Source organism: Rhyacophila brunnea, unplaced genomic scaffold, assembly GCF_057557595.1.
Source record: "Rhyacophila brunnea isolate RB1 unplaced genomic scaffold, BYU_Rbru_1.0 scaffold_6, whole genome shotgun sequence".
NCBI lineage: Eukaryota > Metazoa > Arthropoda > Insecta > Trichoptera > Rhyacophilidae > Rhyacophila > Rhyacophila brunnea.
The window spans coordinates 6279308-6294024 of NW_028233276.1; the positions used below are offsets into that span (position 1 = coordinate 6279308).

Genomic DNA, 14717 nt, shown 5'->3' on the forward strand with positions numbered 1-14717 from the left:
TACACCGCGAGTGCATGTGGACGGCTCAATGCGGTCACCTGTATCTGGAAATCATGTGAGTCAAATCGCGTCATCTGAGAGAGCTCTAACATCATTTGAAATCAGGCTCTCCATTTTTTTAAATATTGATAAACAACTACATATTAGGTACCACAATACTTGTTTCATTTACACAGTGTACACATTATCACCACTATAATCCAACTTCAAAACTGTGTTAAAAATTATTCACACTTGACTAATGAAGTTTATCTACTATGTATGTAAATTTAATGAAACACGTGTTGTGTATAAATAATTTCATAATATTATCAGCTGTTGAATAAAATACCTCAATAATAAAAAAAAAATGTTAATTAACTATTATTCTATGTGAATACCTAACTAGAATGTTAATATATATTTTCTTTCTGTTGTATTCAAGTTGGCGGACATCAATAGGCACCCTTGGGTAACGGCTGGCGGAAAAGGTGAACTGGAACTGGAACTTCCAATGATGGAAGTCGTCCAGACGCATATCATTCCAACTGCGGACGCTATGGACCCTGATGTTTTACAGGTCATTTAACATTATAGATTGGTGATGGAATGAATGTGTTCAAAGGTTCAAATATGCTAATTACTATAATATTACCGAGAATTTTGTGAGATATGGTCAACCCTGTGATATTTTCGTCTTATTCGTGATTATTTTACTAGTGTAGCGAAATAATTGAGGCACTGAGGATTAAATGAGTGCAAGTGATGAATTTAAAAAAATTGAGGTGTAGCGATTTTCACTACAATAATATACTTAGGCACACATGAAACAGGATTCTAACATGTAAAGATATACATAACCATTTTATTCCAAACATTATCTTAAGCATATCCTGTGGACATGGTGTATAAAATGTCAATATTATCTTCATAAAACTTTATATTATATACATAAATGTTTTGGCTCAATTTGCTTTTCTTCAAATATTAAATAAACATAAACAAATATAAATATTTTCAATATCGTAAAGCATAATTGTGAGAATACTAGCATTGAACGAACGGCATTTTGTTTTACAGCCATTACACATTGAGTTGAATGTTGATTCAGCCATTTCCATTTGGGTAGCTAGCTCTTTTTGTAAAGTACTGTCTCCCATGATATGCACCATTCAGATTTTTAAAGCTCTCTACAATTTCGATGTTCTGCCCATCGACAATCAGAGAGAAATCTTGATCGGGACAGAGTTTTTTGCATAAAACTTTGGTTTTCTTCAATCCCACGTTGATTAGTAAATTAACGCAGAATGAATTTTTATGCAGCCTTTCAATTGGCCCTCTTGAAAGCCCCCGATTAAGTTGAAGAATAGCGTGTTATCAATGGCATTTACTCAAATAAAAATTGATGCATTGTTTTTTTTTTATTTACAGGCAATTTCTAGTCTTGGATGTTTTAAGCACAGAGAGAAATTAATACAAGAACTCTTGAGTCCAAGGTATGTACACATAGTATATCAATGTCTAACAATAAAATTATCCATACTATCCGTACCACAACAATTTACCGCTCGGATGGATTCACAAGCTTATTCTAAAAACTATTGTGTATTGTTCACTTTATTTCACTAACAATATCATTTATATAATAACATGCATTGGACGGATTATTTTAGAATTTTGAATAATTTGAGACAATTAAATGTGTTAAGCTCAAATTATATTGGCAGATTGCATCTGGTCCAATCATCTGCCACGACTCTCAAAATCTATTCTCTATGGTTTTCAAGGATCGGGAGTGATCATGACGAAAGTGGGATGAATTCTATTTTCCGTCGTCCCGATCCAAGCGAAGATTGCCGAGAACGTACGAAGATATCCGAACACCGCCCACTAGGTCTGACAGCTCAGTTTTGGCGTAAATTTGTGCGGGAATACTGTTCAGTGTTGCCACCAATCTAACGAAGAAATAGTTTTCGGTCAACCTATATTTTTAATAATAGCAACACTATGTTTATTTTAAACCAATCAAAAACAAGGACCAATGCGATTGAATTGTTGCGTGTAATTGTGTGTGTAAATTGTGTAAAAACGTTGGTCATGGCGGTCGGTGTGGATCGTTGGATCGGGTTGGGTCTGCACGTCTGCCAATGTAATTAAGCCTTTACAACGTTGATTGGATTTTTCTTTCTGAATATAACATCATCCATAGAATAAATAAGAAATGGTAAAAGATATACTAGAATTAAAATATATCCTCTGTGATCATCAAATGTCCGTGTGGCAATTGAGTGGTTTCACAAGCATAGTGAATAAGTGAAGAATATGAAGAATAAGAAAAAGAAATACTCAAATATTATCTTTGAACCTAGCTTACTCAAAAATAACCAGAATCAACTTGGTTCACTATGCTTGTGAACTACTAAATTATTCGTGCACGTACTACTATTGCATTAAACGTTACTGCTATTGATTCTAATATTGTCCTCTCACTCTTATCAACAGTCATAATACGGAAAAGGTAATATACTTCCTTCTCTTGGAGAGAAAGAGAAGGCGACCTGCCTTTGAAGACGATACGGACTCTCTCCTTAGAAATAGGGCGGTGGAAACTGGTGACCCACCGCGGAAAAGGATAGATACCTGCAAGGTGACACAGCTATTTTAATTATTCCACTTATTTCAGTGCCGGAGGTTAGCTATCATCAGTATCATTTGAATTTTATTAAGATGAGATCTGAATGGGGATTTGGGGCTTTTATTGGCCCACCAGAGATATTGATATTTTTTTCTGTTGATGGATTCTTTAGCATATACTGCCATGACCATAATATCTCAAAGTCCTGTCAATTCTATGTCATTAATTTGTTATGTGATCTAAGCTTCCAGTGGTAAAGGGTGGAGGTAGACTGTTAAGATCCAACATAAATAGTGAACACTAAACTTTACCAGTCAGACATATTAATTGTTTTCATTGAACTAAAACTAGAAATTGCAGATAATGTTGATTACTTTTAAAACTCAATTAGACCCGCCTAAACTATACCATCATAGTGGAGGTAAACTGTAGAGATCTGACAAAAATAGTGCACACTTTGTCAGTCATACTTAATTGTTTTAATTGAATTAAGAGTACATAATATTGCAGATGGTGTTGGTTAGCTTTTTAAAATTCATGTGACCCCTGCCCAACCAAACCATAATAGATAAAAAATATTCTTCTATCTATAAAATATTTAAAATTATGTATGATTTAATGGCAAAACTTTAGGTATTATATAAATAGACAAATATTTGTTGACTATTATCTATTATAGCTTGGTTTAGGCAGGGCTTAGATGATTTTTAAAAACTCACTAACACTATCTGCAATTTGTAGTCTTAGTTTGATTAAAACAGATACTAGGGCTCGAAATGGACAGGAACGCAACGGAGCTGTGCTCCGGATCCGGAAATCCCAAAGATTATAATATATCATATCATTATATTTTTAGGCTATAATGACAAAAAATCTAACCCACTTATTTTTATAAAATAAACATAAAATTAGATAAATATATCAATATTTTTGGAAAAATTGGATTTGAAGAATGGTTTTTTGTTTTCAGTTAAATGGACAATCTTCGGTGCAATTTGGTCAAATTAGTGAAGGATCACCTTTAACTCCTAGAAGACAACAATTCAAGTAAATATTAGCATTACTTCAATTATTTTCTATATAATTAGGTGGAGTTTAAAAAGTAAATTATAATTTCTACTATAATGTGAGCATACTATGCACCCATGCAGAGTCAAGGAGATTTTCTCAGAGTAATGATATATAGAGAGCGCCTATTTTTCGGCAAAATGAAGCCGTGTTTCTTGCATATAACGCATAGTAGAACCTCATTTTATTATCAACTTAACTTAACTATCATATAATAGTTATACCATTGTGTTGCTTCTCAGTACGGCTACCAAATTTAAGCACAACATAGTTAACCATATTATGTTCTACTAAAATAACTAAAAATAATTACCACTAACTTTATATTTAACACAAAAACTATAAATTTCAGCAACACGTACTCATAGTTTTTAAATGACTGAATCAGTCAAATCCATATTTACCGGCGACGTTTTCAATAAATATTTATTTCAGCCGTAGAAATTATATCTTACTCTAACGCATAAAGCGGAGATATAAGCGTGCCGAATGCTTACTCACTCGCACTTATGGTTCGTTTTAGTTCAGGACCTAGTAATTTCAATAGATTTTTGTAACGAGGAATGGTTGTTAGTCATTTATCAACCCATCGCATCCATAAACAGGCTTCAAACATACATTGGAAAAATAAACTAAATTAATTTGAACCAAGCGTAGAATTCAAACATAAAAATAATTTACTCCACTGCAGAGTAACTATTTTGTACCTACGTATAATTGAAATGTCATGTCCAACAAATAGCTTGTATTCTATGAGTGATTGTTCCCCATTCCAGTGTCCTGTCGTGCAGACAAGCAAGCGGACGTCGATCAGGCGAGGGAGGTCGCTCTCCGTCGGCAGTGTCCGCCGCGTCTTCAGCCGCCGCCTCTGCTGCCCATTCCCGCTCCGGCAGCCCTGCCAGATCAAGCGCTTCTAGTCCTCTGCATTTCTCACATCAAGGTTTGTATCCACTGCCTTTAAGCATTTTGTTTCCTGCTCCCTGAATCATGTGAGGATCAGTGGCAAAGAGTGCTGCCTATTGATGATGATGCTGAATCATAAATTAATCTAATTAAGATGTCAAAAGATGGAGTATACAATAGCGATCAACTTTGATAATGGTGATCATAATGTCGTCGATTTCTGTACAAAATATAATATCAATTATTTTTCGATAATTCCATGATATATCTAAGAGAAACAATTTGTCAAATTTATAATAGCCATATTTTTTGTAAAAAAATTTAAAATAATAAATAAGATAAAAATAAATTTTTATAAATTTCATATGAAATTAGAAACGTGAAGCAATAAAATTATCACTGTCAATCTGGTTCTGAAAGTTTCCTTTAGTGCCTTAGCAACGGGAGCAGGAAGGATACAGTCTCGACAGTCTCTATATCTTGATTTTCTACCTGTCTATTGAAGAAAAGCCTGTCAAAACTTTCTATCCTTGAGACATGGCCCGCCTGACTGAGTCACCCTTATTTGCCGAAGTAAAGCATAAGTAAATATAAAAAAAAATGGCATTCCATGACAAAATTCTATGAGATTAAAGGTGCTTTTAAACGATCAGTTTTTCTATCCAATCAGTCTCCGTTTCCATTGAGCTGTCAGATAAACTGATGTGGAAATGCAAAAACGAAGCGGCCAAAACTGAAACCAAAACGGAGACGAGACAGGATGGATTTTCTATCAGTTTTCGTACCTATCCGTCTTTAGAGTTGCCAGTTAAATTGACACGTAAATTTACTATGTTGCCATATTTTTCATACTACTTTTCTAATTTTGATTGAAATATTATAATTTATTTAAATATATGTACTGCATTACACCAACCAATATGTTTAGAAAGTAATTATAAAAATAATGTTCATTTTTAGTCGATAAAAAATACGTAAATATACATCGCCGTTTCCCAACTGAACTGTCAACTGAGACTGAACAGACAACTAAACTGACCGTCTAAATACACCGCCGTTTCAAAACTGAATGGACCAAAACGGAAACCTCGACTGAACGGACAACAGAGGACCTTAATATATCAACAAATAATTTATATTTCTTATTCTATTTTTAGGTCACGCACATTCCCATAGAGTCTCTTCTCTTGGTGGTACACCCCCTTCGCCTATGTCTCCACAAACTCACGGTATGTAGTTTTTCAAAAATTAGGCAATTTAAGTATTACATTTACTTCTTCCGTCAGAAATCTCATATAGATACCCGCTCATGCTGTTGTGAGCCAATATAACTTCATATCTACCAATTAATATTTTTTATCTGTGGACATTACTTAGTGCTAGTTTAAATCTTTCGTTTTATTAAAAATTACTGCAGTTTCATTCATACATTCAAAACTTATTTTCTTTATTCATTGAAAAACCATGTAACTCCACTTATTAAATACAAACTGGCATTAGAAAATTGACAATATGTCTATTATCAACATAATAGCGCCTGTCCACATGCATGGATTTACTCGCACTAATAGTGTGTACTTTAAACTATCGCGATAATAACTGTTTACATATTGTAAAAATGCTAACTGTCTCGGCAGTCTCAGTCTTTAAGAGTAAGCGAGACGCGATGTTGTCATTTTATGGTACTATTTGACAGGTCGTGAAAATCGGTTAACCTCAAAATAAGTCTGCATGGTGTAGTTCGTTTTTTTACCGCCAGGTTTGCCACTATTGTTCTACTGTGCAGGTGATATCGCACAGTTCAATTATCATGTCAAAATTCAGAAGCTTCTGAACTTTCTTAATCCATACATGCAATCCTGCAATTTTTATGATAATACCTGTTTACAAATGCATTTTTTTGTTATAACCACGATTACACGTACTGTCAGTGGTAAATCCATATATGTGTAAATAGGGTATAATATTCATTGATGTAACAAGATAACTTTGTAGAATGGATGCTATTTTCGACAGGTGCTACTTCATTATCAGCGGGACAGAGTCCGAGCGGAACTCCCCGAGAACAGATGCCTCAGCATCATCACCAGAGAGCCAATTCAACCGGCCCCACCATCAGCCTTAACATTAGTCAGTATATTTTTACTCTAGTAGGATTTTTGGAATCCAACTGTTTAAAGATCTTTACCTGCCTGGCATGCAGATGATAATTCTAAGTTCTCGCTAACAATTATTTACTGTATGCTAAGCAGGTAAAATCTTTGAGTTTTTGGGATGCATGAATTTCAGTTTACTGTATTTTTCTGTGACAATGACGCTGTATCCATTTTGAAAATAAATATAGCATGGAAAAAAACATTGATAGTAATTAATAGATTATAAATTGAGTTATAAACAAAATGTGCTTTGATACATTTATATTGTGAGATCTATACTCCATCTGGGAGCAGATATCATGGTAAAAATAATAACAAATATAGCAAAGGATTGTCGAGAAGCTATTATTGATAAAAGCTAACAATGTAGTTTTGTACCGTAAGTATGGCAACAGTGGTATTGTATTTTGCAGGCGGCGATCCCAACGAGGGCGTAATAATAATCAACGAAGGCCACGTGACAGGTCTCTCGGGAACAATGGCCGCCTCGTCGGGCACGGGCAACGCCAGCCCCACGTCCTCGCTCTCTGGCGATACTCCTTCCAGGGGTGAGGCATCATCCGCAGAAAGACAAGATGATTGTTTAGACACCAATACAAATCCTGTGCTTGCTCCTCATCTTTGCCCACTAATCCTAAAGCATGATTCCATAAAACCAGCCTGGTGGTACCACACCACATTTGGAATCTAAGTTATGTCAATATAAATCTGTTGTTTCGTATTTCAATATTATAACACAGCGCATGGGCATTCGAATACTTTCCTCTTCACTCATTCGGACATTGCATATAGCAACCGCCCAGGTGGCTCCCACCTACAGCACACGTTATCACGCAGCAGGTAGAGAGTATCTAAAGAGAGTTCGGCTCATTCTATATTTATAGCTCGCCTAGTTCAATTTCAGTAAGCCTCTGAAACCGAATACACTGTATTCAATAAGCCATATAGAATCAAGTGAACTATTTGATTGAATTAAGTACATAATCAGACTCACCATATGAGTTATACCATACCTGCCACTCTGTATTAATTTTCATGGTAAACCTTAAGAAAACACACAGACGAATAAAAGAATTATTGTATCTGCTTTTAAAGTGATCAAGTGATGTAAATTTCTAATGGATTTAAGTTTTATACTATTCCATTTGAGTCGTTTTTTGCGACCCGGGTTTCGCCATCTTCAGGCACTATGTACTACACTCAAGAGGTGTAAAATCGTCCATTCTGGGAAGAATGGTAATGTATTGTTTTGTTGTTATTGTTTATAATTAAGTTTTGACGATTTATATAACGCTTATCGAGTGTATAATTTGATAAGGTAGGGGTTTTTTTTACAAACACTTCAACTATTCATAATTTGTTTGTTATATATTTCTTTATTGACTTAATAGGTAGGTGATAAAGTTTTAATCTACTTTATTGTGTTGATTTGTTATATAAGTTAGAGTTAATTGTATTCGTTACCAATGTATATTTGCATTTTGGTTAGTGTACATAGTGCCTGAAGATGCCGAAAGGCGAAACCCGGGTAGCAAAAAACGACTCAAATGGAATAGTACAAAACTCCAAATTGTACAAACAAATAGTACAATCCAAAAATCCAAACAAATAGTACAATCCATTAGAATTTAAATTCAAATTCCATCAGGTACCTTTGGTCGATAGTATTTATGATGTAAATTTCATTGAAACGTATAACAACTTGTCTTTCGATTTCATTCCTTCAATTCAGTTGAACCAACCAAAGTGAACTGTGTATTTCCGATTCTAGATTTATAATATGTTTCTCCTCTTCATCCCAATTATTCCAAATACATTATTTCTTCCGCATTTTCGATTTGCACAAATCGTCATCTTGCTTACTCTCGTGTCAGCTTTCATTTGCTTACCCCTAGACACTCACATAAACTATCTCTGTCGCCATAAATAATTATGTTTATTTTTCGCCATTTGCTTTTGATCTATGCTTTCCATATTCTGTAGGTTTTTTAGCCCTGACCTTGCGATGCTTTTTCTTCGGCGATGTTTATCTCAATACTTTCATATTGTTATTATAATTTTTTTATTTCACTTTTTAGCTCTTCCGATGCTTTATGACTCATGAAACATTATTTTTTTCTGCTTATTATATTGTGTAGACTAGAAACTTTCATATTATTTTAATACATGTCATTTATGAAAACAGTTTAGGTATACCATCATAAATTGTCTGGTGCTCGAATTTAGAACTAATCTCATTTCAGTATAAAAATATTGAATGATATGTCAAATGTCAGCATGTGGCGCCTTCACTCAACGGACAACTTATACTGGTGGATCTATAACAATTAAAACATGCCTCATATATTTCCCCTTCTTCAAGACAATATCAAATTTAAATTTGCCTTTCGTTGAAATCTAGTGGAAAGAGTGACATTCAAATAAGTACAATGTTAACTAAACAATTAAAATATTATTATAGAGTGACTACCCAATAGTGACTTTTTGCATGCACATAGCGATTCCATAACTTTTTTCAATATGGTTAAATTGGTAAATATAAAAAAATATATATTATATATTCTTCATGTTGACAGCATTGCAATTACAAAAAAAGAATGGTGGCGTACTGTTCACCTCGTGCTTAGATTTCACCTACATAATCTTATTTACAATTTTACATAATCTAGGGTTTTGTATGAAGAGCTTGTAATACTATTGCAAGACATTGTTATCTCATGGTAAATAAATCTCAGAATAACAAGTGCTTGTACAAGTGAATCTCTAAGTGTCTTCACCAGACCATGAGGCCTAATGACAGTAGTGTAGTAATAATAATGAAATATTCACAGAAATAAATAAATCACAGGAACAAACAAACTTTGAGAAAATTACATAGATGTGTTGTGATGTCATTGGGAATCGAACTCGGAATGTCAGGGTGAAAAGCCAGTGCTTTACGCATTTGACTACAAGGGTCGCTTTAACATTCTTGAAACACCGATCTATTTGAATCTAACATTATTTTTATAATATGTAAAACAAAAAAGTTTTGCCCACTTTCTATGGTTTGGTAGTCGCTAATGCGAAAAAACGGAGAATTAATAATTGCTCAATAATGAAATGACTATATTATTTGATAATGTTTTGAAGAAAATGAAAATCAGTTTTTAATAATCATTTAAATGGTAAATAGATGGTTTATGTTTACTTAATTTTAAATAGATATTATGTAAATTGTGTTCATACATTACAGATGGCCGGGAGAGATGTTCGTTACCTGGTAATGCCAGTCAGACCAGTGGCACTAGTGGAATGTTTGGAAACCTGGGAACGTTGACTGGTAATTATAATTATGTACAGAGAGTTCACGGAGTTCATTTGGACGCCCGAGAGTTATTTTCAAAAGTGACCTACCATTGTGCCCCCAAGCGTTAAGTGTTCAACCAATATGTGCTTTCAGTGCTCACGTATGCATGCGAAACATGGACCCTCAATACAAGAGAGGTTCAAAAACTTAGAGTAGAATAGCGTGGGATGGAAAGGTACATGTTGGACATAACGCGTAAGGACAGGAAAAAGAACCAATGGGTGACGGCACGTACAAGAGTATGTGATGTGATAAAATTGCTATCAAATGAAATGGCAATGGTCCAGGCATATTGCTCGAAGATGAGATAATTGCTGAACAAATTTAATCATCCAGCAGTACCTGAAAGGTACAAAACGGCCAATGCGGACGCCCTAAAGGTCGCTGGATTGATGAATTAATTAAGATAATCAGAAGTATGTGAGAGCCAAGACAATGGACCGTTAAGAATGGAGTAAACTTGAGGAAGCCTCCATCGAATAGCAGTGGCGGTTTTCCGTGAAACAGAAGAGGCAGTCGCTTCGGCAAAAAGTACAAAAATCTTGAAACAATGTGTATTTATTACGATCTGATTGTAAAAAATCAATGTACAAAGTGATAAAAATTTTGGCAACATAACTATTGCTGTATTTTTAACACTTAGTGGTGGCTTATCGTATGTGGCACGGGAACCTTCAAACCTAAAACTGCCACTGTCGAGTAGTGGATCGACAATGGCTCCTGATGATGGAAGAGATTGATTAGTTTTGAATGAATGGCTGACAAAAAATCCTTTCAAGGAAACAGTATTAAAAAACCTTCACATCAACCATGGACAAGATATTATGGTTGTAAGAAGAACCTTCTCAAGGTGACAAGAACCATCGATGATTGAGATATAAAATGTTATTTGTTCTTTCAGGAATGGTACTGACTCCGCCTGCTTCTCCCACACCCCCGCATTGGAGAGCTCGTCTTACAACCATTAAAAATTCATTCCTCGGCTCGCCAAGATTCCATAGGAGAAAAATGCAAGGTAAGGTTATTTCCATTGCGATATCAAATAACACATTAAAAAAAAATATTTATAGCTAATTTGCATAAATCATCAATCCTACGTATCAAAGGTTTTGATTCCCAGTTGGATCAAAGGTATTATAATATGTTAATTGTTGATGATAAGAGATACTAGAATGAGCTGACACTATTAATCAATAATGTTATGTTAAAGTGTGACTAAAAAAATGCACGCATTGACAAGCAAGCACTAAATCCACTGCCGGATGAAGGCCTCTTGATGTTTCCACTCATTTCGTCTATAATCATTCATGCCATGTACTTTTCCTAAATTTGATTATTTCATTGATTCAGTGGGCTTAAGTCTTACTTACAGTGACCTGCTTTTGAAATTATTGGCAGCGGTCTACCAACATTAAAAGTAGTAATTTAAAGCCAAAATGCAAATACATTCATCCTTTTTCATCGTGAAAAAAAAATCCTGTTCCCATTCATCATTATAGTGATATATTTTCGGCTCCTTGGAACTTGTGGTTGGTTGACTCATTGTGGGTCAAAGACCCGAAGGTAGCCGATTATAGCGGAATGTCACTTATAATAAACGAAACGGTCACACACACGTCCGCTATGCGCTATGGTCGCCACGTGAGTTACCTACAAGTCAACTCTTGTTTTACCTGTCGGGTTGTAGAAAGAGACTGTCGTCGATAATCGGCTAACTTCGAGATTGTAGCGCGTTGTCATTGTCGCACGGCTTGTCTCGCACGCTGTGTGGGACGGGCATCAGAGATGTGTACATATCAGACAGACGGACGACTAGGAATAGTTATGAGGTAGACGCTTTGGCCACTCCTGATATACATGAATTAACTCCACAAAGGAGTTTATCATAACCTTTATTTTGGAGGAAATGCCTCCAAAAAAGCCTATTTGCATAAGTATAGGTACTTATAAAGTGTGGAATACTGTGCGTCAGGCCTAAATCTTTCAATCCAATACCTATATGCATTTTGATCAATTGACCTATAATAAATCTCTCAGATTAAAGACGGTAAAGATCCTTACAAGTGATTTTCCCAAGTTTGTATTAACATCACCCAATAAAAAAATAAATATAGAAATCAAACAAATAATATTATATGTTTCTTTCTTTGTAGCTTCTTCTGAAGAGGTCCACCTGACGCCGGAGTCATCTCCAGAGCTGACGAAGAAGTCATGGTTCGGATCCCTCATGGCGACGGAAAAGGACGAGACATTCACAGTACTCGTTAAAGGAAAACCCCTAGCTACCGTCAAAGCTGACCTCATACATGCCTTCCTCAGTGTAAGCCATTATATCATCTTTTTCTCTACGTTCTTTATTTCTTAACTGTGTTTTTCCATCATCAAAAATATCATAGCCTCGCAAAATTTAAACAGTTATCATATTTACCAATCTAAGTTTTTGGAGGAGTTTGGATTAGAAAATTGGCATATCGTCATCTTACTATGTAAACCTTCTATGTATGTTTTGTGTAAATGTTCAGAAGAGAGTTAAAACATATTATTTAATAACATTTACACAAAAAGTTTTTTCTATGGTATTATTAAAAGTTCACCCTTTTTTGATATATCATAAATTTTGAACTTTTTTGTTTATAAAAGAAATGTAATAAATAATACATATTAAATCTCTCCTGAACATTTACATAAAACAGACATAGAAGGTTTGCATAGTAGGCTGACGATGTAGAGATTCTTGATTCTAATTCTATCTACACTATAAAATCCAAGATAAATTATGTGTTTTTTTGTTTTTAATTAACACATTGTGTATTTGAATCTAGTGTAATATTATGTTGTCCATTTCTTTCTCCTTCTGATTCAAGGGTTTGGCCAATTGTCTAAAAACCGGTACACCCAAAAAATTGCTGTGCTAACAAACTTTATTTGAACTTTCTAAGTATATGGCCTTGCCGCTCACCATAGATCAGGGGAGGGGTATGTCGGTTACGGGTTAGAATCTACTTGGACAAAAATATTTTCAATTATTACATGTATATTATTTCAGATAGGTGATACTATTGTGGTATAATTTAATATAACATCGCTGTATTTTAAATACCTCCTATGTGGTTTGAGTCATATTCTGAGACAACCGAAAAAAACTATTTTAAAAAATAATCGTAAATGATATATAATATATGTTTTAACATTTTTTGTAGATCCTGATCATAAATTAAAATTGGATAATCATATTTTTTTATAATACATTTATTATTAAATGGTAAAATCATAGTTTTTTTCCATGTTTTTATCAGATAGGATTAATTCTATATGCACCGTGTTAAATATTTTGAATCATGTGTAAACGTTCACATAACAAGTGATATAATACATATGGTAGAGAAAAAAATGCACATCACGTGGAATCAATAACTCATTTTCGTCAAAATCACCATATAGGAGATAGGTACCTATTTAGAAATGACACATTATTATATTCCGGAAAAGTTTTATGTACTTAAATATTTTAAACTTTATTTTTCCTGTTTTCAGATAGCAGAATTATCCCATAGTGTTCTGAGTCCTATGTCATTTCGAGTCGAATATAAGAGAGGTTCAACAGCACCTGCCATGTTTCAGAGACATGTCAGATTTCAAGTTAGTACCAAATTAATTTGTTTGTAATTTTATTAGTGTATTTATTTAGTCAATAAATATTTGTATGGTCTTTACATAGGTAGTGAACTGAAAAGGCTTTTAATGTATTTATTAAAGAACTATAATATATATTATCGAGTACATTTTACTTATTTAAAATGTTAAATCAATATAATTTAAAATTCCACAATGCACCTTTGCTAATACCTCTATGTATAAATTATGACAATATGTAGGTGCTAATATTGTATAAGGGCCATTCTACACGAACAGATGAAACGCCACAGATTAAAGGCTATGGCTACCAACCGTCACCATCAAACAGAACCATAGGTTTATAATGAAGCTGTCCAGACAAACGGTTCACCGGTCGCGGGGGAGGCGTTCGGAACGTGTCTGCGAGCAGTTGCCATTGCCTCGTGCGTGATCATTATCACAGTATTGGTCGCTCAAATTAGCCTCATTTTGATGTTCACGTGTAGTTCGTGAAATTTAAAGGCGGTAGGTAACCTGTGACATTTCACATGCTTGTGTAGAATGGCCGTAAATCTTTAACAAATGCTTTTGATTTGTAGCTATAAAATGATGTACCTGTGTTGCTTGCAACTTTCCAGTATTATTACTAACACCAAATCAAACTATTAGTTCCAATAACAGTTGACCCCGTTTATTTTTTAAATATGAGAACATTAATTACATAGATGATTTTTTATAAATCTCAGAATTAATATTTGCAAAGATAGCTGAAATAAATCTTCCGCTGTTCGAATTTGGAACTAAGCTCATCACAGCATAAAAATTACTGAATGTTATTCCAAATGTTGGCATGTAGCGCCCTCACTCAGCAGACAACTTATATTGATAAATCTATAGTTATTTTAAATTCAAATTATCATTCCAGAATTTAGTCATCCCTTGCCAAGCAGCCTTGGGGCCTAAAATCGCGTGATATTCCAGCTTTGGTATATAAATAGTCTTCTTATTGTGC

General features: G+C 34.3%; 1 protein-coding gene across 1 annotated transcript in view; it reads left to right on the top strand.

Moving 5' to 3' along the window:
* sff (BRSK family serine/threonine-protein kinase sugar-free frosting) overlaps window positions 1–14717 on the top strand; it is a 68345-nt gene that overhangs the window by 36806 nt on the left and 16822 nt on the right. The window contains exons 7-18 of the mRNA XM_085956914.1: window positions 425–559; window positions 1411–1475; window positions 2482–2626; window positions 3585–3661; window positions 4459–4622; window positions 5743–5814; window positions 6602–6715; window positions 7155–7289; window positions 9977–10063; window positions 10992–11105; window positions 12244–12410; window positions 13625–13729. Coding sequence (XP_085813040.1) covers window positions 425–559; window positions 1411–1475; window positions 2482–2626; window positions 3585–3661; window positions 4459–4622; window positions 5743–5814; window positions 6602–6715; window positions 7155–7289; window positions 9977–10063; window positions 10992–11105; window positions 12244–12410; window positions 13625–13729 — 1380 coding nt within the window. The remainder of the gene's footprint in view (window positions 1–424; window positions 560–1410; window positions 1476–2481; window positions 2627–3584; window positions 3662–4458; window positions 4623–5742; window positions 5815–6601; window positions 6716–7154; window positions 7290–9976; window positions 10064–10991; window positions 11106–12243; window positions 12411–13624; window positions 13730–14717) is intronic.